At 48.3% G+C, this 26,237-nt stretch overlaps 1 protein-coding gene across 1 annotated transcript in view; it reads left to right on the forward strand.

Moving 5' to 3' along the window:
- SCTR (secretin receptor) overlaps window positions 1-24,932 on the forward strand; it is a 70,321-nt gene extending 45,389 nt beyond the window's left edge. Inside the window, exons 5-13 of the mRNA XM_037849541.1 lie at window positions 1,749-1,846; window positions 3,148-3,280; window positions 5,445-5,598; window positions 12,869-12,929; window positions 14,201-14,270; window positions 16,871-16,962; window positions 17,875-18,001; window positions 22,944-22,985; window positions 24,516-24,932. Coding sequence (XP_037705469.1) covers window positions 1,749-1,846; window positions 3,148-3,280; window positions 5,445-5,598; window positions 12,869-12,929; window positions 14,201-14,270; window positions 16,871-16,962; window positions 17,875-18,001; window positions 22,944-22,985; window positions 24,516-24,683 — 945 coding nt within the window. The 3' untranslated portion in view covers window positions 24,684-24,932. The remainder of the gene's footprint in view (window positions 1-1,748; window positions 1,847-3,147; window positions 3,281-5,444; window positions 5,599-12,868; window positions 12,930-14,200; window positions 14,271-16,870; window positions 16,963-17,874; window positions 18,002-22,943; window positions 22,986-24,515) is intronic.
- The last annotated feature ends 1,305 nt before the right edge of the window (window positions 24,933-26,237 follow it).

Consider the following 26,237-nt stretch of genomic DNA (forward strand, 5'->3'; position numbering starts at 1 on the left):
AGCTGTCAGCCAGGTTGCTTCTATAACATTCTTGTGCCTTTTGGTAAAAATTCATTACTCTTTTCTCTGGTTACAAAATAGCACTTAGCAGCTATAGAAAAATTAGAAGTATAGAAAAAATACAAAAGAATAAAAAAAACAACTATCCACAAACTTATACTCCAAAGTTAGCCACTCTTAGCATCTAACATATTTCTGTACAATCTTATTTCTATGCAAATATGAGTAAATCAAATGAAATTGCTCATATTCAATCATTTGTAATCGACAAAAAAGAGCAATTTCATATAATTCACCCTAATACTTTCTTTATATTATATAGCCGGGATCACACTGCACATGCAATTTGTATTTTGCCTTTTCACTCATCATCACCTCATCAGCGTGGCCTGATATCCTTTAAAACTCTTGGTCAGTATCATTTTAATAGTAGCATAACATTAAAATCATTTGGACTTAAAACAATTTAGTTAACTCTTCTGTTTTGGCCATTTGGGGTCTTTTTTTCCCCTCAGACAAATAGTTCTGTGATAAACATCTTTATATATAAATATGTGTTTATATTTCTAATTATTTCTTAGGATTAATTGCCGGAGGCAGAAGGGAGGTCAAAAGGAATGCCTATTTCAGAGGTTCTTGATGCATATTGCCATGTTACTTTCCAGATTGAACCAATTTTCACTTCCACTACATCTTCACCTGCATAATATTGTCACTTTTAAATATTTGTTAATTTGGTTGGTGAAAAATGTATAGCATTATTGTTTTGATTTTCATTTCCTTGATTCTTCTTGAGATTGTTACACACTTTTAAAAAAATCTAACTGCAGGTCTTTAAGTTTGTCTGTCTGTGTTATAATGTAATTTTTGCCCATTATTCCAATTCATTGAAATCTGTTATATTCAAAGATGAGACAATAGTGTAAAGTGGCTGCTCAACAAGTAAATGCCCCTTTGGGCTGCATTAATAGGAGCATCATCTACAGATGATGGGAGATGATAGTCTTGCTTTATTTGTTCCTGATCAGAGAATACATCTGGAGCTTTTCAGCTGTTCAGTTCTGGGTGAATTATTTAAGACGGACATTGACAAACTGGAGCATATCAAGAAGTGGTTAACTGAGCCAATTGATCAAGTGGTGTGGAAAGAGATTAAAGACACAGGACATGTTCAATACTGAGAAGATAAGGGACTGATGGGCATAATAGCTGTATTCAAAAATGGCAGGCCTTTCTGTTCTAAGCAACTTTCCTGTAAATCTAAAACTATTCTAAAATGGAAAGTCTATGTTTTTAAAAAATGACAGACCTCATGTCCAGACAGATTCAATTTATTTTAAATGGCACCAGAAGGCAGAAAAAGCATGAATAGGTACAATATAAAAGGTAATTGATTTTAGCTTCACATGAGAAAAACTATGTAACAGTACTGTTGTACACTGAACAACTTTCTTGAAAGGCAGTGAGCACCTCGTCTCTGGGGGTATTCAAGCAAAGGCTTGAATTCAGAGTGTTTGTAAGGGGTTCTATACATGGCGTGGAAGTTTTGAATTAGCATCAGATGGTCAACGAGCTCTTTTTCCAAAGCCAAGATGTTACGAGTCTGTGACTTGGTGTTCTTGGGGTATAAACAGAATAGCAGTCAGGGCTGATGGGCATTAGCTGCCTGAATAAGGTACACTCAGTGGCCGAAAAGGGCAGAGTCAGCCAGGTGGGTGGGTGGAGCTGACACCTGCCTCTCTCTGCAGCATGCATACCTGCTGAAGCTGAAGGTCATGTACACCGTGGGCTACAGCTCTTCCTTGGTGATGCTCCTGGTTGCCCTCAGCATCCTCTGCGCTTTCCGGTGAGAATATGCTGGCAGCTCTCCACCTCCAGCCTTCCCCAGGCACAGACTTTGGGCCTCTTCTTAATTGCTCAGGACAGAGAGAGGAAGGTCTGGGTGGGCCACCTTCTCACCTCTTGATCTGAAGGTTACCTGCGACAAAACATTTAAATATCATTCATTCATTTGTTCATTCCTTTATTCACTCAACATTTACTGAGCATGGCCTGTGTGCCACGCACTGGGGATTTAACATGAAAAAGATACACTCTAATTTAGCCCTCATAGGGCTCTCAAGCTAGCAGGAAAATCATGGTAAGAGTTGACTGTGGCCAGTTTCTTTGCACACATTATTTCTAATGTTCACACAATGTAATGAGGTAGGTATCATTATCCCCATTTTTACAGGTGTATTAGCCAGGCTATCATTTGCAAGAGACAGAAATCTACCTCAAAACAGCTCAAGTTAAAAAAGGGTGACCTGACCTACATAATTGACAGCAAGGGCTTCAGGCATGGCTGGATCTAGGGGCTCAAAGTTATCAGCAGAACTAGGTCTGTCTCCCTACATTTCTCAGCTCTGCACTGGCCTTATCTTCAGGCAGGCTTGCTCCAGGAATGCCAGAAACAACCACCAGCAACTTTAGGGGTACACTCTGCCAGTGCAGCATCATCAGGGGCAAAGAGAGCCTCTTTCCCATAAGTAAAATTCCCAGGGGAGTTATCACAGGCCCAGCTTGGGTCACATATCCAACCCCAAGCCAATCACTGTGGCCAGGGGATAGTGTGCTCTGATTGGTCAGGCCTATCATGGGTTGAGGAGGGTGGAGTTATCTTCACCGAGAGTGGGAATGGGTTCCCGGTAAAGAAGCCTGGTTCTCTTACCAGAAGAAGGTGGACAGATAATAGACTTCTGTTCCCTACAGCAGAGGAGGGAACCGAGGCTAAGAAGTGAAAGGTCATATAGCTAATAAGTGGCAGAGCTGGGTCTGATTTCTCCCACAGCCTGGGTTCTGTCTGTGCCAATGCCCCCTCCCGTTCTAATCAGCTCTGGGAGCTGGGGACTGTGGTGGGGGCAGGGCAGAATATAATGTCACTCCTACAGTCCCAGCCTTTTTTTTTTTTAATTGCAACATGAGACAGAGTAGACTGGGCACCTGGGAGCCTGGGTTCTCATAGTTTCTGCTAACAGTGATGTATGACCTGCAGAGGGTGGATTCTGGGCCTCAGTTTCCCCAGTGCATGGGGGCAGGGGTGGGCATGGCAGAGCCCCAGCCTCTGCCGGTTCTGACCCCTGTGGCCCTGCACTCTCTCGCCTCCAGGCGGCTCCACTGCACCCGCAACTACATCCACATGCACCTGTTCGTGTCCTTCATCCTGCGTGCCCTGTCCAACTTCATCAAGGACGCTGTGCTCTTCTCCTCTGACGATGCCACCCCCTGCGGTGAACACAGGGTAACAGGCCTGGGGACCCTAAGCCTGGCCAGGCTGCCTGCTTTCCACAGCCTAACTCTGGAGAGGGTGGTGGCCCCGTTGTCCTTCCCCCAAGTCCCTCCGGAAGCTGCACTTAAGTGCATAGTATAAAGGGATCAGCCCTGGGGCTGCTCCAGGAGGTTCAGGGAGATTCCCACAGCCTGGGTCTCGTAAGAGAACAGTTTGTTGGGAAGCCCATGGGGCTGCCATTCAACTCCAGTTTCCAGGAGTGGATTAGCCACTCTGGGAATTAGATCCATAAGCAAGACCACTCTTTTCCCTACTTTTGCTGAGTTCCAGCTGCAGATGGCCAAGTCTAGAGAAGGTTGGGGTTGGTTGTAGAAAGAAAAGTGTGAGCGTGTGCTGGTATGTCTGCATACATAGGTATGCAACAAAACAATTGTGTGTTGTTAAATCTAACCCTCTTCCTCCTTCCAAACACTCCGATGACCCTCATGCATTACAGTATCTCTCTATATGACTGTTGAGAATCCCTTTTGCAAACAACAGAAAACTGTACATCAGTGGCTTAACAGATGGGGCTGTTTCCCCCAATAAATAGTCCAGAAATGGGCAATCCAGATGTAGCACAACATCTCCACAATGCCAAGAAAGACACATTTTCCCATATTTCTTTTCTGCCATCCTTAATCTTGGTTTACACCACATGCTTGCAACATGGTTGCTGCAACTCCAGACCTCACATCCATGTTCCAGGCAAGAGGGAGGAGGAAGGTGAAAGGGCAAACATTTTTCCTCTTTGAGAGGCTCTGCTGTTTCATTTGGGAAAGAATGCCTTCCCCCAGGGAATCCCACTTACATTTTAGTGGCTAGAACTCTGTCCACTGTACTCCACTGCAAAGGAAGCTGGGAGACTAAGGTGTTTTAATTTGTTTGTTTGTTTGTTTTACTATCAGTCTCCAGAGCAGAAGCAAGCAAGGGAGAAGGGGATTGGAAATTGAAGTTGGTTCAGCCAACCTAGAGTGTCTGCCACCTCATCCACCTATATTTGTAATTCCTTACAGATCTGTTAAGTTTGTACTGCCTAGAGTTTTTCTTGTGTGTTAGTGTATGTGTGTGTATTATTTTCCAACTCAGACTGAGAGATCCCTCGAGGTAGGGCCCATGACTCTCAGGGGGTCTCTAAGGGAAGGGGGCCTAAGGAAGAGTTGTCCTGCTTAGGATGAAAGCAGAGCACCAGCCTGGGACTCAGGAGACTTACACTCAGGCCCCAGCCCATCACTGGCCAGCTATGGACAAGTCCAGCATGCCCAACAGGGAACCTTCTTAGGTTCCAGTAACTGTTCAGACTCATAGCTGACCAGGCCAAGTCTGCAGTCAGAGTCTCTTGGAGACTCTGGGGCAGGACCCACAGCTGGTCAGCGTGGTGGCATCTGGCCTCCTGTTCTGTGGGCATGTCCTCACAGCCGTCCTTGCAGCAGCCCATGTGGCCATCTCTGGAGTTGGCTGCTCCCCAGGTGAACCTCAGTGTGAGGCAGGGAAACTGCATGGGGAGATGTGGGAGCCATGCTGGTGGAGAAGTCTGCGCCCCGCAGGAACCAATATTTCTTGCTACTGTCCCATAGTTGTAGCTTCCAGGGATCCTTGCTAGGGCTATTCAATTACAAGAGTCTCTGCCCTCAGGGAAGCCTGGCAAGAGACCATCCCTGCTAGGTTTTTATAGGTCTCCAGTCTAGATGCAAGGTGCCAGTCAGGGGTCATTTTTACCATCAGTAACGTCACCTCCCATCCTAATTGGTACGTCCCGTCTTCATCTGTTTCCAGGGAAACTGATCTTGAAAGGTTTTTTTTCACCCTTTGTTCAGAGGTCCCTTCCCATTTCTTGGCTTCAGTGTCCTTATCTGCAAAATGAGGGAGGTGTCAATATCTGACACCTTCTACAGCTGGTTCCTGGACATGAGCCTAGTTCCTGCTCTTGCAATGGCCCATTGACCATCTTGGTCTGAGGACTTCCACTTTCTAAAGAATTCTGTGGGCCTGGTCTTCTGACAGTGGAAGGCTATGGGAGACGGACTTGAGCCCCAGAGGCTCGCTGTGTGGCCTGGCCCCTGCTCCCTCCCACACTCCATGGTGTCCGTCAGGAATGGCCACCCAGCCTGGGACTCACCTGCTTCTCTCCATCCAGGTGGGCTGTAAGCTGGCAATGGTCTTCTTCCAATACTGCATCGTGGCCAACTATGCCTGGCTGCTGGTGGAAGGCCTCTACCTTCACACGCTCCTCGTCATCTCCTTCTACTCTGAGAGGAAGTGCCTCCAGGGATTTGTCGCCCTCGGATGGGGTATGTTTCTCCATGGTTACGGTGGCTGTGTGGGAAAGAGCACTGAGCCAGGAGTCAAAAGCATTTGGTTTCTAGTCCAGCTCCAAGCTTAACTAACTTGTATAACCTTAGCCAAGTTGCTTTATGTGTAACCCTCTGGCCTCAACGTCTTTATCTGTCAAGTGGGAAATGATGGCTAAAATTTAGCCTCAAGTTCTGACATCCAGAGCTTTTCATGACTTGCTACCATCCAACACTCGTTGCCTCATCTTCCTTAGACAGTCCGTGCATCTGGCCTCATTCTTGCCTGTTTTCTGTACCAGTTAGGATGCTTTTGACTGCAGGCAACAGAGAGTCTAGCTTAAGTTGGATTTAAACATAAAGGAAACTAATTGGCTCACCAGGGATCACCAACTTCAGGCAAGCTTCAATCCAGAAGCTCAACAATGTTTGTTTCTGTCTCTCCACTTTGTCTTCTCTCGAGTCAGCTTTATCACTAGGCTGGTGCTTCCAACATAGCTGCCAAAAGCTTCTGGGCTTCAGGCTTCCTTGTTACATCCACTGCAGAAAGAAAGGGGCCATGTCCCAGCGTTCCCAGCACATATGCTAAGGCTCACCTGATTGGACTAGTTTAAGTCACATAAGCATCCTTGAACCAATCACAGAGGCCTGAGAGAATGGACTACACTGATTGGCTTAAGCTACACAGACCACAGCACTTGCCAAAGGAAATTCAGGATTCAGTTTCTAGGGAGGATGGGTAATGGTAGCAGGACCGCCAACTGCAGACCCCTATTACATCTTCCCCAGTGGACATTCTCCCCTTTCCTTTCTGGTCCATGAAGATGATAATGGCACCTGTGTCTTGAGTACTTAGTGCCAGGCACTGGGCCAGCACCTTACATGCATCATTTAATCATCACAACAACCCTCAGGGGCCTGTCAGAAAAACTTTGGTTCAGAGAGTTGACATAAGATGCCTGCTTGCACTACAGACAAAGCAAACCTGGGACTTGAAACAAGGTGTGGCTGTTTCCAAAGCCCCTAAACTCTTATCCTGCAATTAACATCCATCCATCCACCCATCTATCCACCCATCTATCCATCCACCCATCCACCCTTCTTCTCTTCCATCCTTCCCTCCTCAATCCATCCATCATCTATCCTTCCTTCCTTCCTTCCATCCTTCCATCCATCTGACCATACATCTGTCATTTGATAAACATATATAATTACTCACTGGGTCCTAGACAGAGGCCAGGTTCCTGTGAATGACATGGGCTTTGGGGGACAGCTGTTAACCAACCATGGGCTGCCTTGGTTTCTCCTTGGTGCTTTTGCCAGGAAGATCCTCTCTGCCTTTTCTGCCTGTCTAAGCCCTCATGGGCAGGGGCCCTGTCTCCCCATCTGACCATCCGGGAAGCTGCCTCGGCTGGCAGAGCTCACTGAGCCTTCCACCTCTGAACTTTGCAGTGGGAGCTTGTAGGACTTTGCAGGTCTCTGGATAAGCCAGTAGTCCATAGTGCCTGCAGAGCAGGAGCTTGCCTTCAGCAGCCAGCTCTGCCCGCAGAAGACCCGATTCAGAGCCTGACTCATTGAGCTTTGAATCCCAGATCTGCCAGGATTTAGCCATATAAACAGGGACAGTTTCCTCATCTATAATATCAGGATCACAAAGATTTTTTAAAAGTCCAATTGCATCACTCAAGGGGCTTATAGCCTGGCAAGGACAGGCAATGCAGTGTGCAAGGATATCTCTGTCACAGGTTTTTAGCAGTTTAAATGAGAAACTGAGAGCTTCCTCCTTCTCTGCCTTCCTTTCTTCCTCAAATATTTATTGAGCACCTGCTACGTTGCCTCTTCCTGTGCTGATGGCTGATGGGAGAACAGCAGGGAAAGCAGCCAGGGAGGCCCCAAAGAGCCCATGTTTGGGCTCCAGAAAGACTTTCCAACAGGGAGAGGCTTTTCTCTTGTAAAAGCAATGGCACCTACCTAAATTTATACTGGTTTCCCCAGAGATCAGTTGCTTAAATGAGTGCCCCCCCCAATTCTTTTTTGAAGTTGGGAAAAAAACAAATTACCCTGGTACCATCTATTTCATGTTTTCTGGGATTTCCTTCCGGACTTTTTTTTTTTTTAAACTTGCAGACTTTTCCCCCTACTTGGTTGTGGTCATTTCATCTGCAGAATTCTTTTTTTTTTTTAATACAGTTTAATTGAGATATATTTACACACCCTACAGTCATCCACAGTGTACAATTATTCACAGCACCATCATACAGCTGTGTGTTCATCACCAGAATCAATTCTTGAGCCTTCTCCTTACTCCAAAATGAAAATAAAAGCAAAAAAGCACACCTAGATCTTTCCATCCCCTCCATCCCACCCTATTCTTCATCTAATTTTTGTCCCCACTTTTCCACTCATCTGTCCATACACTGGATAAAGGGAGTGCGAGCCACAAGGTTTTCACAATCACACTGTCGCACTGTGAAAACGACATAGTTACACAGTTATACAACCGTCTTCAAGAATCAAGGTCACTGAGTTGCAGTTCGACAGCGTCAGGTATTTCCCTCTAACCATTCCAACACACTAAAGACTAAAAGGTGATATCTATATAGCACATAGGAATACCCTCCAAAGTGACCTCTCGACTCCATTTGAAATCTCTCAGCCACTGGAACCTTATTTTATTTCATCTGTCTTCCCTGTTTTGGTCAAGAAGATCCTCTCAATCCCACAGTGCTGGGTCCAGGAGTCGTTTCCCACGTTGCCGGGGGATTTACACCCCTGGGAGTCATGTCCCACGTAGGGGGGGTTGTTCATCTGCAGAATTCTGAATCTTACTTCTTTCCAGTAGCACATAAGCATGTTTGGTCTTATTTCAAATCCTCTGTAAACATTTTTAACCACCATTTGGATGTATTTGACCAAACATCTCTTTTTTGGGGCATCTAAGTTGTTTCTAATTGACACAGTGATAAATATTTTTATAGGCAAAGCTTTTTCCATATGTAATATAGAATCCCAGAATTGGGATTACTGAGTTAAAAGGAGTGAACGTATTTAAGGTTTCTCATACTTATCCAAAGCTTTCACTTTTTCAGGGTACCTGGGGTGTCCACCTGTGCCCAGCAAACTGGGATACCTCTGAGTCCCATACTGAGTGAACTTAAACTAGTAGTTCTGGAGCTCTCACCTCCATCAGAATCACCTGCAAGTCCTGTTCCAACCAGAGAGCTGGCTCCCACCCCTGCAGTCTCCGAGTCCCTGGGTCTAGAGTGTTCCCTGCCAGGTGATGCTGACGCCATTGGCTCGGGGACCGAACTCTGAGAACCACTGATTTAAACCATTAGCAGTTTTTCAAATTTTCTCATTGACTTGCCCCTCGGATGGAAAACAATGAACAGGTTCTCCTGAGACTCCATGTTCTTTGCCCAAAGCACCCAGAATTGAGGCAAGGAATTTTACAAAATTAATTGTTAGGTATCAAAGAGAGACATACTTGGTTTAAAGGATTAAATAAGACTGTTGCGGTTTGCTGATGCCGCTGTTACGCAAAACACCAGATATGGTTTGGCTTTTATGAAGGGGGTTTATTTGGTTACAAAGATACAGTCTGAAGGCCATGAAAACGTCCAAATGAAGGCATCAACACAAGTATACCTTCACCGAAGGATGGCCAATGGAGTCCGGAAAACCTCTGTTAGCTGGGAAGACACGTGGCTGGCATCTGCTTGCTCCCAGGTTGTGTTTCAAAATGGCATTCTCCCAGGACGTTTCTCTCTAGGCATCTGGGGGTTTTCCCAGGCAAACTCTGGATTAGCAAAAGTCTGCTTTCAATGGCCATCTCCAAAATGTCTATCTCGGCTGCAGCTCCAAAATGTCACTCCTAGCTGCTCTCCACAATGTCACTCTTAGCTGCTCTGAGTTCCTTCTGTTTGTGAGCTCTTTTTATAGGACTCCATTGATTTAATGAGCAATACCTCCATGGAAATTATCCAATCAAAGGTCTAGTCCACGGGTGATTGAGACACATCTCCATGGAAACATTCAATCAAAAGATTCCAACTTAATCAACACTAATACGTCTGCCCCCACAAGACTGCATCAAAGAACATGGCATTTGGGGGGACATAATACATCCAAACTGGCATAGACTGCAAGGCTTATAATGACAAACAGCACCGTCCCCACTTCCTCCTCCTGAGGTCTCCTCTTCAGGGGCAACTCCCTTGACTCTTTCAGCTGTTCCTTCTAATACCTACTCTTGTGTTTTGGAACAATGTACTGCTATTTCTTGATATTTCTATTTGAGGCATTATGTATTGGCTACCTATGATGGAAAGAAGAGAATATAAAATTCTTCATTGACACCACCATCTTTCCACTAGAGTTTTTCCATAATTGTTGATTGTCATATTCAACCTGTACATTATTATGTCTGTGTAAATATTGTTTACTGCTGAGCCAGCCAAGTGGTGTACAATAATTTTACTTCCAATTTTCCTTAATTTTGTATTTTTCCTGGAGTCATTTTTTGGTTGCTTTTTTTTTTTTTTTCCTGTACTGTTGTCATTAATTCTCCCAGGTTCTCCAACAGAATTAGAAAAACCTCAAGTGCTATTTTCCAAGTCATCAAATGCAACAGGAAATCTATCAGTTCCTTTTTTGTTTGTTTGTTTTTGCGTTTGTTTTTTCTTTTTCTTTTCCTTTTTTTTTTTTTTCCTGGCAACATTTTCTAGAGCCTTCTGCCTCCTCTTCAGTTGGGGCTGGTTATTCTCTAGACTTGCTCAATTCCCTTAACCTTCACCCGGGGAATTCCCTTCACCTCCCTCCACAAATCCTGTTTCCTGTATCTCTTGTCTCCCTCTGGATTTACTTTCTAGTTGCATTGAAGCACATCCTCCAGTTTCTGTTCAACAAAGGGTTTTGCATTGTCTATCTGAAAATATTTTTATTCAACTTTCACATCTAAATTTACAGATTTTGTTGGACATAAAACATTATGCAAATCATTTCCCCCCAAATTTTGAAGGCCTTGGCTCTAGTAGTTTTGACATCTTTTATTATAGGAAGTACACAATGTCATTCTGCTTCCTGAGCCTTTTTGCTCACTTCTCTCTATACAAGTTTGCAGAATCTTCTCTCTGTCTTGAGTGTTTTGAAATGACACAGGGATGTCCCCTGAAGCAGATCTATTTTCATCCATTTTGCTGGCACTTGGAAACTAATGTCCTTCATTTCATGGAATATCTATCTGAACATTTCCTTCCCTCTGTTTTGTATTTCTCTTTTTCTGAAACTCCTGTTAGGGGATGCACCTCCTGGAATCACCCTCTAGCTTTCTAATTTTTTTCCTCCTACTTTTCATCCTATTGTGTTTTTGCCCTGCTTTCTGGAAGATTCCTGGCTTTATTTTCTGACCCATCTATTGAATATTTTATTGCGATTATCCTATATTCTTGTTCTAAGCCCTCTTTCTGGGTCTCTGAATGCTCCCTGTTGACAGCATCCAGTTTGTGTTTTGCAGATCCAATATTTTCTCTTCTCACTTGGATGACATTCCTTAGAGTTGTTTTGTTTGCATTTCCTTCTGCTCCCTATATTGTCAGTTTCCTCTGAGTTCCTTGTCTCTGGTTGTTTTGGCCTTTTCTCTTATGTAATCAGCTTACCTCAGAAACCCTGTGACCTTGGCCGTCTGTTCATATTGAAGGGTTAATCAGTCACGTTAGAGCTGATGGAAGCCCTGGGTTCGTGTCTGTGTGTGTTTGTAGGATGTCCCTTGAGGGAGATTGGGCCAGAAGTGACCTATGTTAGGGGATACCCAGGAATAAGCCCTTTGCCTGGGACTATTCAGTTCCTCCAGAGAAGGATCCTTTATTCTCCTGCCTGGGGTTGGGTGGGGGAGTTGAGACAGGGACGTAAACCTGACAGCTGGAAGTCTGGGAACCCAGCAGCCGGGAGGGTCAGGCCTCTTACCGCTCGGCTTATACACCAGCATGTCCATTAGAAAGAGAATACGAGCCACATACATAATTTAAAATCTCCTAGTAGTCACAGTAAGCACAGTAAAAGGAAACAGGTGAAATTAATTACAGTAATATATTTTGCTTAACCCAGCATCTCCAAGATATTATCGTGTCAATATGTAGTCAATATCAAAATCATCAGAGATAGTTTACGTTCTTTTTTTATATATATTAAGTCATGGAAGTGTGGTATGACTCTTGCACGTTCAGCACATCTCAATTCTCAGTTCAGATCAGCCACATTCCAAGGGCACGGTAGCCACATGTGGCAGGTGACAGCTTATGGGGCAGTGCAAATAAGACCATCACTTCATCCCTGAATATCCTTCCTGCATCTGCTGGGCCATGCCCCAGTCCCCCAGAGAATAAACTTCCGTAGGGGATGATCAGCTAACTAACTGGCCTGTGAGGCACGTGCTGGCCACTGGGTGGTTTTCTGTTTCTTATCCAGACTGCCCCACCCTCTCTCCCACCTCCCGGGGCTCCTGGTGCCTCTCAATTAATTTCTCAGCAGCATCCTCTGATCAGCCCTTGGGTTTTGGTTTTCTCTGCTCTGCGACATCAGTTGTCAGTCAGTCCTTAGCCCACTCTCCCTGCTCCTAAATGTGTTGGCATGTCTTGTCCACTCTTGTTTCCCATTCTTTGCGTTCATGGGCATATGCCATTTTTTATTTTTCTCACTTTGGAGGGGGTGCGGGGGGAAATAGATACAAATGTTTAAGTTTAATTTGCCATGTATAACCAGAAGTTAGGAAATGTTCTTGTATCTTTAAAATTCCTGTGCAATTTGCATTCTCTAGTCCATGATGCATTTTAAATATTGTCTTACGTTAGCAGTTACATCGCCAAGCTTTTGACAAACCACGATTTGAATATGGTCAGGGTTTCCCACCTGGCCTTGGGTCCAGTTAGAGAAGGGAGCTCCTTGAGCTCCAGGGGCCGGCTTGGAGGTCCCAGCCCCACTCTCTGACTCTGCAGAGGTCCTCTGGGGTCTAGCTCAGGCTTCCAGGAGACCCCTGGCCCCAAGTGGCCTTCAGGATCAGTCTGCTCCTGCCTCAGTTCCCAGGGCATCCCCAGCTCCCAGGAAGAAAGAGGCTTTCCGTTTACATAGGATGGAAAGGGGGTTTCCACGGAAACCAAACCTTGGCACCTGCTCAGGACTATGGGCTGTGGGAACTGACTGTCCTGTTCCTCAGACCTGTGTTGAAAACTGAGTTCTTTCTCCTCTGCCTCCTCCTCTTATTTTTAACCCTTAGGTTCCCCAGCCATTTTTGTTACTTCGTGGGCTCTCACCAGGCACTTTCTGGAAGATGCTGGGTAAGCTGTCGGAAGGAGGGGTAACAAGAGTGCGTTTGATATCGTCCGGTTCTTCAAACAGGATAGATTCTTCTTTGGGGTTATCTAGAAAAAACCCGTTTCTCAAACTGGGGGTCGTGGGAGAGCTCCCTAGCATGCCAGGCTGTAGCATGCCCGAGGCTCCCTGGGTGGGAGGCACGCTGTCAGTTTCCAGATGAGCTGAGCGGCCCTCTCCACACTCGCACTTTCCTGGGTCCTCCTCCCCTCCCGCCTGCCCCCTCATCTTGTGGTTATGTCGGGTGTCAGTCAGGAGCTGCGGGCAGATGTCACTGGGTGGAGGAGGCTCTAGGAATGGCCAGCTTTTCCTTCCTTCTGGGATTTCCTGCATGATGCTTCCCTGGGTTTTTATGAGTCTGCAGTGCCGGGAGGGAGAGTGGAGCAGGTGGCATCACTTCCTGGGGGTGGCCGTGATGGGCAAATGAGAGGTTTCAGTTTTGGTTTCAAAAGAGGAATGGGAGGATTTGAGGGGGAAGGTAAGCCTGGGAGTAAACACCTGAAAAAAAAAGAAAAGCTCAAGAGAAGCCAGGGAGGAAGTGGGGCAGCAGATGGGGGTGGGGGGTGTGTGTGTGTGTGTCACATTCTCATCTGGGCAATGACAGGACCAGCCCAATAAGTGGGCTGGGTCGGATGAGGCTTATGAGTGTCTTGCCATCCAAATTCAGCCCCCTGATCTGCTTTGTTATGGAAAAATTTCAAAATTTTTGATTGGGTAATTCCACGTTGTTGTTGTTTTTTTTAATCTGAATTTCCCCCTTCTTTAGAAAAATGGAAAGTTCTATCAACATTTCCCATTTTCCCATGTGGCAAAAATCAGCCAGGCCAGAGTGCAGCTGCGTTGTACCAACATGTGTGCTCCAGTTTGCCAACTACCCACTGGCTCCCTGAGGCCCTTCACCCACTGACCTCACCTGCCTGGTGTCTGTTGAGTTTTCCATCGTGCTCCCAGTGAATCTTGACAACTAGCAGCTTGTGATCTGGGGGTCTTCCAGCTCTAGGGTTGCACATGTTGCCCCCTCACCCCAGATGCTCCCCAGGCCCTGCATAGAGACAGGGGGCTGCCTTGGCATGCTCAGCGGGGCTCCCGGAGGAGGGAGGGGCATAGGCTCTGCCGGTGCTGAGCGTACCCCAGAACGGCCACAAATATGGGTCCTGCGTAGGAGAGGCCACCCCGGGAGCAGACTCGAGTCAACCCATCTCCCCGCCCCAACTCTGCCTGGCTCCCCCTCCCACAGGTGCTGGGATATCAACGCCAATGCGTCCGTCTGGTGGGTCATTCGAGGGCCCGTGATCCTGTCCATCCTGGTGAGTGGTCGTTGTCCTTGAAGGGGGGTCCAGCCCGGAACAGGGAGCGCCGGGGCGGGGTGGGGCGGGGCGGGGCCAGCTGGAAGCCCCGCCCCCCAAAGAATGAGTGATGGGAGGGACAGCAGAATGCATTACCGTACCCAGCTGAAATATGGTGAGCAGAGCTTCTTGCCCTGCCCTGGCTCCTCACTGGCCTGAAATGCCTCCTTCGTGGGTTCAGACCTTTGGGTCTTAATCATTTTTCTAGGCATTCTCTTGTTCAACTGGGAAGAATCACTGAGCTGGGATCCAGGGCGGGGAGGGGGAGGCTGGGGAAAGCGAACGAGGCTGCTGTCTTGGGACTTGGCATTACTGGGGGTGGGAGTGACCCTCTTTGGGGGAGGGGAAGGGTGCTCTGGAGTCTCAACCCTGGCAGCCCTTTAGGATCCCCTGGGGGCTTTCTACAAACACTGCTAGCCAGAGATGACCTGGCTCTCGTTGTTCTGGGGTGGGTCCTGGGCTCTGGTTTTATCCTTAAAGTTCCCCAGGTGATTCTGGTGTGGAGCCAAGGTCAGAGCCCGTGGCTGAGCCTGCGCCGGGGTGGGGGGCGGGGGAGGGGGTGTTGCAGAGGAGGGAAGATACGTGGGAGATGCTGGGGACATCTCATGCAGGGGATCAGCCCTCAACCGGAGCTAACCCCCATCTGCTCAGCCCAGAGGGACGCCACGGCTGGGGGACCACGTTCTGTGCCCCTCACAGGCTCGCTGGAGGTGGGGAGGGGGCACCTGGGACCGGCAGCCCCTCCGCCCCGCCCCCTGCACAGGACAGGGCAATGGACCATCCACTGACCTCTTCCACTGGGTGGCAGGGTGACCTCCCAGGGCGAGTGGGACCAGGGTGGGGTATTTCATCACCGCCACCCCAAATCCCCGAATAATAGAACTCATTGTAAAAAAACAAAATTGGAAAATACAAAAGTGAATTTTAAAGAATAAAACCACCCATAGTTCCACCACCTAGAGATATACACCTTATAAACACAGTATGCTTGTCCCTCGCAGCGTTTTCTTTGAGCAGTCATCCTTTACTTTTTCAAAATGGTTAATGTAGTTTTGTATCCTGTGGGGTTTGTCAGTTTATTATTTTTTTCCTACTTAGCCATAGAAGTGAGTTTTCCAGTGTTGTTTGAAATGTCTGATAAACTGATTGCTGTGGCTGTGTGATATTCCTGCGGGAGGCTATGCCCTTATTTACTTTCCATGCCACTATTGTGGGAGTTGGACAACCCAGCGTGGGGGAGTCAGGCTGAGATGATTCCCCAGGGCTGGGGTCTACCTAATGATTGTTGGGAGTGGAACACTCCTGCACCAAAACATCTCCCTACCACCCTGCCACAGGACCTGGAATTCCACTATTTAAGGCTCGTTCTTAGGATGTTAGAGGTTTTTTGGTTTGGTTTGTTTGCCTTCTAGTGTTCCCTATTAAATTCAATACAGCTCTAAGGCTGAATGAATGAATGAATGAATGGGTCTTTATTAACTGCGACCACAGAGTGGGTGAGTGCACAGCTGGCTTAGAGCAAGAAGCACAAACAACAAACCAAAAAGCAGTGTGGCTGGAGAAACAGTGCTGGGCTAGGAGCCCCAGACAGGCACTCACGTGTCTTTTGGCAAGCCTGCCCAGGCCCCAGGCTACTCGTAGGCGTGAGGCTGGGTGAGTCCACTGATCTCTGTGTCTCTAAAAGGCTGCTTGAGTGGGTAGATGTGAGGGAAGAGGAGCTGCTGCTCTGTGGACATCATTGCATTCCTGGCTCTGGGCCCTGAGTTTGGGGGAGGGGACACCAAAAAACACAGGAGACCCCATTCCTATCCTCAAGTGATTGAGGTGGTGCATACATACATATGCACGTTTGACAGACACATACATTTGGCCCCTTTAAAATTATTTAAGTGCCCTTATGCAGCAACATCATCCCTAAATGCAATGAATACATCCAGGTGAGGAGAGTCAGGTGAGGGAGATAATCAAGGATGGCTTCCTGGAGGAGGTCACTGAGCTACAAACTGACTCCATAAGGCTCTAAAGCAATGGGCCTTAAAATGTGGTCCTTGGACCAGCAGCTTCAGCGCCACCTGGGGAGCTTGTTAAAAATGCAAATTCCCTGGCCCCACCCCACATTTACTAAACCATAATCTCTAGGGGTGGAGCCTAGCAGTCTTGGTTTGGTTTGGTTTGTTTGTCTTCTAAAATTTGAGAAGCTACTGTCAAGTCTTCCTATTTAAAGTGTAGTCCAAGGACCAGCACTGGCCTTACCTGGGAGTGTGTTAGAAATGCAGAATCTTAGGCCCCGACCTTGACCTGCATTTTAACAAGATTCCCAGGCGAAGGTATTTAGTGCACATTTAAATTGGAGTAATTTGGGCTGAAACTGAGCAGCCTGAGAGCTCTTGCACCCAGGGGTAGGAAGAAGAGCTGCTCCACGCCGTGCACTCCAGACCTCCATCATCATAAATTTGTTTCTCCAGGAATCGTAGGGGGGCAGCAGTGATGCGCCATCTTGTCTGCACTGCCTTCTGGAAAGCAAAACACCTTCAGCTCCACCTCTGCCTTGTGTGTTGCAGGTTAATTTCATCCTTTTTATAAATATTCTAAGGATCCTGATGAAAAAACTTAGAACCCAGGAAACAAGAGGAAATGAAGCAAATCATTACAAGTAAGTGAGGGGCAAAGACCTAAGCACACTCAGCCAGGCAGCACGCATTTATTGAGCACCTACTGTTTACCTAACTTGTGCTAGGCAGTGTTGGAGATGGAGGATAGGGGAAACTAGTGGACCTAGACCCAGGGAGTTTACAGAGTAAACAGGGGTTGGGTCCAGGCTGAAACCTTATCCTCTGCCTTGGGGGAAGGGAGAAAGAAATCTCAGGCTGGAAGCCATGAAGTTTGAGTTTGAGAATATAAATTTGGAGGCTAAGGCAGCTGTCCGGATAACCTGGTGACAGATTCCCCAGGGTGTTTCTACAGCAGCTTGTGATCCAGGATAAAGTTGCCAGATAAAATACAGGATGCCTAGTTAAATCTGAATTTCAGATAAACAGCAAAGAGTTTGTTTAGTACTTATGCTACTTAAACTAAAAAATTATCCATGGTTTATTAGAATATATAAATTCTAATTTAACTGGGTGTTCCTGTTATTTTTATTTGCTAAATTCTTCAACTCTAATATGGGAAGACAAAGAACTTTTCCTTGTACAGATACTTATTATCTAACAAATAAGAAGTCAGCTTTGCTAACAGCATGTGAGACATAGAATGTAAGAAATACATGCACATAATTTATAGATAAATGAAGTTCTTTTGGGGAGTACATGTTCACATTTTTTTACTCATAGAGGTGCATGATCAGAAAATCTGGGGATTGGCCATGAGGTGATAAATGTTGAATCTGGGTGATGGGTACATGGAGGCTGGAAATTTTCCAAACTAAAAAGTTTTTTTAAAAAGTTTGGGGACCACTGCGGCAAAGCTTCAAGCAGTCAGACACAAGATGGGGTGTGCTGAGTTGGGTGCCCCAGAGCGGGGAGCGGGCCGGGAGGGAGACTGCAGCGCGGCTCTGTGTCCCCAGGAGACTGGCCAAGTCCACCCTCCTGCTCATCCCCCTCTTCGGCATCCACTACATCGTCTTTGCCTTCTCCCCAGAGGACGCCCTGGAGATCCAGCTCTTCTTTGAATTGGCCCTTGGCTCGTTCCAGGTAAGCTTCGGAACTGTGATTTTAAACTGACGAGGAGTTCTCTCCTCCCTTCCAGAAAAACAGAGGCCACAGAGACAGTAAGGCAGGGCTTCTGGAAGAGTCCAGAGGTGCGGTTTGGGGAAGTGGCGGCCTCGTTGGGCGGGGACCCGAGGGAAGGAGGGGCAGACTTGCTGTGCTATGTAACCCCGAGAGGGACCAGGTTTCCCACCAGTCGAGCAAGGTGGGGGATAAAAGGAAGCAAGAAACTGAGGAGACAGACTGAGACAGACAGACGGACTCTTCAGGAGAAGAAGGAAGAAAAGCCATCCCAGTTCACTATCTTGCGTGGCTTTCAATAGCTTATACATAGACAAAATAACATGAACACTGACTCCAGGACATCAAAGCGTGTGGTGGGCAGACGAGCGAGGTGCCTGAAAGAATGCAATATCCTCATCTTCAGAGTGGGAATTGCATAGAAAATGTCCCAAACTGAAAAGCCCAGAAGTAACAACATCAGCATATTATTTAGAATCAGTTGAGAGAGTTTCTGAGGAACAGGAAATGGGGCCAGCTGCGTCAGGAGGCTGCTGTGTTTTTGTAACAAGAATCAATTGACTCTTTAAAAGCATGAACATATACAACTTGTTAAAAAATAAAAACCAACTTTTAAAAGAAGAAAAAAAATAGAATGAGGGAGCAAACACCTACCTACTAATTCAACGAGATGTTGTGAGGTTAAAACAATTTTTAAAGTAAGAATGTTTGGACAGAAGTGGCTTCTCTAGGATTAACATGAATCCCAAACTTCACAATGTTATTTGTTTCATTACTCATTACCATCTCCTTACAAAAGCAAAGTGATGTGGCTTTAGGGAAAAACACACAGAGGACACACATACACACACACACACACCCACAAAGTAGAAGAGGCATCAATGAAAAAAGAAAAAACAGAGTTGAGTTTATACACAGAAACAATCACGATAAAGGTGGGAGAGGTGAATCATAACATTGGTTTGGAGCTTCCCAGCAGCCAAAGCAAAGAGAGAAATGCGATCAGTTTCAAGATTTACAGTATCCGTAAGATGAAAACAAGCTAGTTTCCAGAAGCCCAGTGATTATAGACTTTGAGACCTGAGAGAAATGTCTCCCCCTGGGTTTTCCTAAAGCAGCCAGCTGCTCCTCAACAACATTCCCTCCGCAGATACAATAGCGGCCTGCAGAGCTCTCCCCAGGGGAGGCCTCAGCCTCAGGTCAGGGCTCAGCCTCCCCCATCCCTGCCCTTCTGTTCAGGCCCCGCAGCCAGGGGCCTCCTGTCATTCGTGGGCAGGTTCCAGGGAGGACACATCACCGGGAACCTCTCTGTGAATGGAGTCTGGTCTGGCCCTCACGCACGCCGTCAGACCCACCCCAGCGCTGTCCCCTCTGGCAGAGCCAGGACTCGCCAGGGGCACGGAGCCCCTCCAGAGCCCCCACCATCACCCCCGACCTCCAGAGCACCCTGCCCCTCAAGTAATCCATCCTTCTTGTGTCTCCACCAGGGAGCTCTCAGGTACACCAATCGAGCAACGGCCCCAGGGCTGGGGTCACGGTGGGTTATTAGCAGGTGGGGAAGTCGAGGCCCAGACAGCGTCGCCACTCACAGAAGTGACAGCGACCGTGCTGGCCATGGGATAGGGACGTCCTGCCCCCAGAGCTGGGGCTTGTGGTTGCGGCTGTGGAGTAGCCAAGGCGAGAGCCCCTCAGCTTCTCGTTGAGGAGATGACTTGTAGAGGGAAAACCAATAGCAGTTTCCTAATGTCCCCATAGAAATGTTCTGAAGAAAAGGGATCTTTAGAAGTTGTTTTAAAAGGAATCTTTGTTCACATATATAAATATTATATATTTATATTTATATATATGAATTTGAATTATGGAAAATTTCTTCCATGTACAGAAGAGAATAGCATAACGGACCTCTACATCCCTTACCCATATTTAACAACTTTCCACTTTTGGTCTCTGTTTTTCATCTCTCTCCCTCCTTACTCTCTGCACCCTCCATTATTTTAAGCAAATCCCAGACATCAAATTATTTCAGCTTTAAATATTTAGTATGTATTTCTAAAAGACAGGTTTAAAAAGGAGCACACACAACCATAAATAACATTGTCACTCTCATATACTTCTAAAAACTATAATTTTTTAGCTTTTTCTGATTGTATAAATAATGCTTATTGTAGAACATTTTGAAAATAAGGAAAAGGAGAAAGAAAAACAGAAAAGGAAAAATAGTCTGTAATCTCACAACCCAGAAATAGCCTCTGTTAAAATGCTCGAGTATTTGCTTCTAGTCTCTTTTCTATCTACAAAGACACACAGACACACACTTCTCGTTGGAAGCAGGACGTGTGTAGCTTTGTATCCTGTGTGTTCTGTTTGATTCTCTAACACGCCTGTCATGAATATTTCTCCATATCATTAAAATCCTTCAAACACTCCGTTTTTAATGACTGTCTAACAGCTGCAGAAATTACTAAACTCGCTGGCGTGTGCGAAGCCTGCCCTCTAGACTCTTGGTGAAGAGCTGACTTTCCTCGCCCTGGGTTTCAGCCCTTCCCTAACACAGTAAAAATGTAAAAACACGTCTTCCGCAGGATCTCAGGGCAGGGGTGGCCCAGCGAGACAGGCAGCAGCCTCAGGCCGGCAGCCCCACAGATGGCTGCGGGGCCAGCATAGCCCCAATCCTGCCTTAACCTCTCTGTGACTCAGTTTCCTTCCCTGTGCAATGCAGACCCTCCCACCACCTCCTAGCGGTGGATTGAGGAGGATTAAATGCAGTCAATACACAAAGCACCCGAATGCCACAATTACAGCCAAGCTGTGCTCCAAACCTGGGTCTGTTTTATTTCAAAGCCTGCCTTTAAATGGGGGGGTTTCCTCCTCCTGACAGTGGTCCCCAAACGTGGATGCCCGTTGGAACCACCTGGGGATCTTTGGAAGCTGCTGTTGCCTGGCAGACGTCCTGCTCTGGGGTGTGGGGGGCCACCCAGCATCGGGAGCTTCAGAAGCTGCCAGGTGATTCTAAGGTGCAGCCAAGTTTGGAAGCCACTGCCCTGCGAGGTACAGGAGGCGGTCCTCACCTTCCCCACCCACCCACCCAAATTGTCCCCATTCTACAGAGCAGTCACTGATGCTTGAACTTGGAAAACAAACCCTCCCAATTTGAGCACTGACTCCTCTGAAGATGCCAGTACCCTGAGAAGGCTTTTAGACTAAGCCCCCTATATTTGGGCTGGGCCATCACTCTTTTAGGGTCGTTAGCCATGTAATAAGTAGCTGAGGGCAGGCTGGGGTTAGGGAGGAGGGGTTAGCCAGCCAAGGTCAGAGCTGTGGCGTCCAGGCCTCTGGGTGGGGAGGGTGCCCGCCAGCCAGGGGAGCCTGAGGGCCTGCAAGGAAGGGAAGGCAGGGCTGAGGCAGGGGGTCTCTCAGAGCAAAACATACAGAAGAGACACTGCTTGTGGCTCATGGTTCTCTGCAGGCCTCGTAGGCTCAGAATCAGGCATCCCAGACTGGAGTCCTTACCCTGGGGAGGACGCCATTGGGAAAACAGGAGCTCAGAACACCTGGGCAGGTCCTGAAAGGCCCGGGCCCTCACCAAGCCGGGGAATGTAAAGCGTGGCTGTTCTGGTTTGCTAAAGCTGCCATTATGCAAAATACCAGAAATGGATTGGCTTTTATAAAGGGGGTTTATTTGGTTACAAATTTATAGTCTGAAGGCCATGAAAATGTCCAAATTAAGGCATAAACACCAGTGTACCTTCACCGAAGGAAGGCCAATGGTGTCCGGAAAACCTCTGTTAGCTGGGAAGGCACGTGGCTGGTGTCTGCTGATCCGGGATTGTGTTCCAGCTCCTCTCTCAGCTCCTGTGCATTCTTCAAAATGTTGCTCTTAGGGTGTTTTGTCCTCTCTTAGCTTTTCTGGAGCAAACACTGGGCTAGCATCTCCAAAGTGTCAGCAAAAGTTTGCTTTCAACAGCCATTTCCAAAATGTCTCTCTCAGCGGCTCTCCAAAGTGTCACTCTCAGCTGCTTTCTGGTCCTTCTGTTTGTGAGCTCTTTCATAGGACTCCAGTGATTAAATCAAGACCCACCCTGAATGGGCGGGGCCACACCTCCTTGGAAATAATCTAATCAAAAGTATTACCCACAGCTGGGTGGGTCACATCTCCATGGAAACAACCTAATCCAAAGATGCCAACCTAATCAACACTAATACCTCTGCCCCCACAAGATTGCATTAAAGAACATGGCATTTTGGGGGACCTAATACATCCAAACCAGCACAATGGCTAACCTCGGAGACCCCCAGGCCAAGGACATCCGCCCCTACCCCGCCCCATTAAACACGAGGTCCTTAAACAGAGAGGTCACACCCCGCTGCAGGCTAGCTGGGACCCGCACGCAGATTTTATTCCGAGTTCCGATTTGGATGAGTTGCCCACATTTCCCGCTTATCGTGAAGTATGAGACCACGTAGGTCTCTGGGGCAGCACTTGGCTGGCTCTGCCCTGTCCCACTGGGGGGGGACATGCTTCAGGTGCCACTGCTCTTGTCATGCCCACCTGACACCTGGTCCCTGTGGGCCCGACACATGTGCAAGGCCCCCTGCTAGATACTAGGACGACAGATGAAAGGGACCCGGCCACTGTCTGTGAGGAGCTCACCATTTACGCAGGACTCAGGCACAGCCAGGGCACTGTGGGGGGCCCAAAAGAGGTAGCCCCCCTGCCTCCCCGTGGTGAGAGCTGTTACAGGAGCAGGGTGGAAAGATCCAGAACACTTCCTGGGGGGCAGGAGTTGGAAGCTGGTAACTGAAGAACATGGGAAGGAGGAGAATGGAGCAGGGGTGTCCCGAGCAAAGAGTGGGCCCAGGCGGAAGCCAGCACACTGACTCTGGCCCCCTCTGCTTCCTCCGGCAGGGCCTGGTGGTGGCCATCGTCTACTGCTTCCTCAACGGTGAGGTGAGTGGCCTCAGCTTGCTCCCACACCCGGGAGAGCCCCCATCCGTGCATCCCCATTAGGGAGGGTGGTGGGAAGGGGACTGTAAAGGGGAAGAGGTCTGGCAGTGGGGGCCTGGGAGCCCCCTGTTTGGGGCCTGGACACGAGTCCCTGCCTCGTCTGAGCTCACTCAATGCATGCAACAGAATAAAGGGAGTGGGGGGTGGGGGTGGTGGTAAAACAGATTCCTGGGCCCCACCTCAGTTTCTGCTTCAGCAAATCTGCATTCCGTAGCAAAGGTTGGGGAATATGCTTTTTAACAAGCACTCCAGGTGATTCTTATCCTTGGGCATGCTGAGGAACGAGCAGGCAGCCCAAGCAGAGCCCCATGGTCCAGGTCAGGCTCAGCCACTTGCTACATGGATGATCTCGACACCAGCCCTTCTCTGGGCCTCAGGATTCCCGTCTGTAGATCGAAGCACCAGGTGAAATATTGGTATCTTGGTCCCCAGAGACCTTGAAAGGAGTATTGGCTCCTTGGGGGCTGCATGTACCTTGGGTCAGGACATGGGCCAGGGCACACAGAAGCTACATGGTGACATCGGTTGAACGCAGCATTACATGCCAGTTGCAGTTTCCCCAAAAGCGAGCCTCAAGTCCAGCCTCCAAAGGTTTCACATTTGCCGGCACGAATTTCCAAAGAGTGATTCCCCGGCTGCCCTTTCATTTCAGAGCCAGGGAGGCTACCTGGGAAGACACCCCCCCAGAATATCCCAGCTGGTGACATGGCCATTTGAGTTCTGGTGTGTGTGAAACAAATCACAAGGCCTTTTGGGGGACACTGTGTAATGAGATCTTAGGTGAATGGGCCCCGGGTAGAGTTGGCCCTTGGTATTTGTTCCGGTTTGCTAATGCTGCCATTATGCAAAACACCAGAGACGGATTGGCTTTTATAAAGGGGGTTTATTTGGTTACAAAGTCACAGTCTTAAGGCCATGAAGTGTCCAAGGTAAGGCATCAACAACAGGATGCCTTCACCAAAGAAAGGCCAATGGCGTCTGGAAAACCTCTGTTAGCTTGGAAGGCACATGGCTGGTGTCTGTTTGCTCCCAGGTTGCGTTTCAAAATGGCATTCTCCAAAATGTTCGGTGTTAGCTTTCAACAGCCATCTTCAAAATGTCTGTCTCGGCTGCAGCACACCTGGGCCTGTGTGGCTCTTCTTAAGTACTCCAGTGATCCAATTAAGACCCACCCTGAATGGGTGCGATAACACCTCCCTGGAAATTATCCAATCAAAAGTTTTGCCCACAGTTGATTGAGTCACATCTCCATGAAACCACTGAATCAACAGCTTCCAACCTAATCAACACTAATATGTCTGCCCCTACAAGATTGCATCCAAGAACATGTCATTTTGGGGGACATAATATATCCAAACTGGCCGAGCATTTATCAGATCTGGGGTTTGGAAGTGGTCAGTGTGTCTGTGGCCTGCAGGAGGGAAGGTTCCAGGGCGTTCATCTCCGGGGCTGATGACTGGTCTCTGGTGGCAGGTACAGCTGGAGGTTCGGAGGAAGTGGCGGCAGTGGCACCTCCGTGGGTTCCCGCTGTGCCCCACGGCCCTCAGCTCCTCCTTCAGCAATGGCACCAGTGGCCTCACCCACTCCAAGTCCAGCCCCTCAGAGCAAGACCATGGCACCGGCAGGACCAGTGTCATCTGAGGCCAGAGCCAGGCCTCCCATACACAAAGGCCCGCAAGGGCTGGACGCTCCTCCAGGGTGGCTGTTTATTCCTGCAGACGCGCCTCCTCCAGTGGCTGAGAACCCCTCCTCCAGTCCATGGGGGTCATGAATCCTCAGAACTAAGGGATGGAGGGAAGCCAGGCAACCAGGAGGAGCTGGGGCACGGGGGGCAGGAGGAAGGCCTGGGATTTGGGTCTTGTGTGCTCTTCTGGGAAGAGCAGCTGGTGGTGTGTGTGTGCAGGGGTGGGGGGGTCCCAGGAGGCACTGGGGGAATAAATGCTGCTGGGATGAGATGTGGTCAGGTACTTGTCATTTGTCTTCTTGCCCTCGAGACACAAGGCAAGGGAGTGTGTTTTGACTCGGTCCCCACCTCGATCCCTCTGCTCCCGTTTTCAGGAACAATCTCCGAAGCCCAGGACACACAAGGAATGGGGACCCTGTCCCTCACTGCCACTCACTCGTGCTAGTTCTCACCCCAGAGCCTCCTGCAATGTTAGCTAAATGAATCAGATACAACCACCGTGGGGGCTGGGGTAGCCCCCAACCTCCTTTTAATTAACTATTGTGGGTTAAATTGCGTCCCCTAGAAAGACATGATCAAGTCCTAACCCCTGGTGTCTGGGAAGGTGACCTTATTTGGAAATAGGTCTTTGCAGATGTCCTTAGTGGAGATGCGGCCAAACTGGAGTAAGGTGAGCCCTAAACGCATTCTGTCTGGTGTCTTTAGAAGAGGGAATTTTGAAGGCACGGGGAGAAGCCATGTGAAGATGGAGGGCTGCATCTGCAAGCCATGGAACACTGAGGACTGCCAGCTGCCCCCCAGAAGCTAGAAAGAGGCAAGGAAGGCTCCTTGGCTTCAGCCTTCAGGGGGAGCATGGCCCTATCTGACACCTTAATTTCAGAACCTTAGGCCTCCAGAACTGGGAGAATCAACACCTGTCGTTTAGCTGCCCAGTTTGTAGCACCTTGTTATGGCGGCCCTAGATTCCGACAGTGACCCTGACGTGATGTGGGGGATGCCCTGTTACTGCGGCTCTTTCACAGTGGTCCCCAGCCCAGGCGGCAGATACAGCCAGATACGGGGCACAAGCCTGTTTTTACCTCCAAGGTCCTGTGACTTGCCCAAGTTACTCAGCAAGGAGGTGGCAGAAGTTCCATTCGGGGGCTTTGATTTCAAATCCCGTGCTCCAGGGCCATGTCTGTGCTTTCCCTGTTCCCACTGAGCTCAAATCCCTCCCCAGGCAGGGCAGGACAGGGGTCCTCTTCCTGCCCCTCTACATTCCCGCAGAACCTGAGTCCCCGTTCCCTTAGATGTCAGCACTGCATCTCCCTCCCCATGAGTCTAAGAGGACTAACTGTTTCACCCTTTTTACAAAACAAAACCCACAAGAGTGCAGGGAAAGCAACCTGGACGAAAGCCAAGCCGACTCCTGCCCTCGGCCTGGAGGGAAGGGCCTCTTGCTGGTCTGTGGGTTCAGGCTCGAGTCCTGGCTCTAGGTGACCCTGGACAAGTGCCATCCTGCTGTGGGCCTT

This window comes from Choloepus didactylus, chromosome 9 (genome assembly GCF_015220235.1).
Source record: "Choloepus didactylus isolate mChoDid1 chromosome 9, mChoDid1.pri, whole genome shotgun sequence".
NCBI lineage: Eukaryota > Metazoa > Chordata > Mammalia > Pilosa > Megalonychidae > Choloepus > Choloepus didactylus.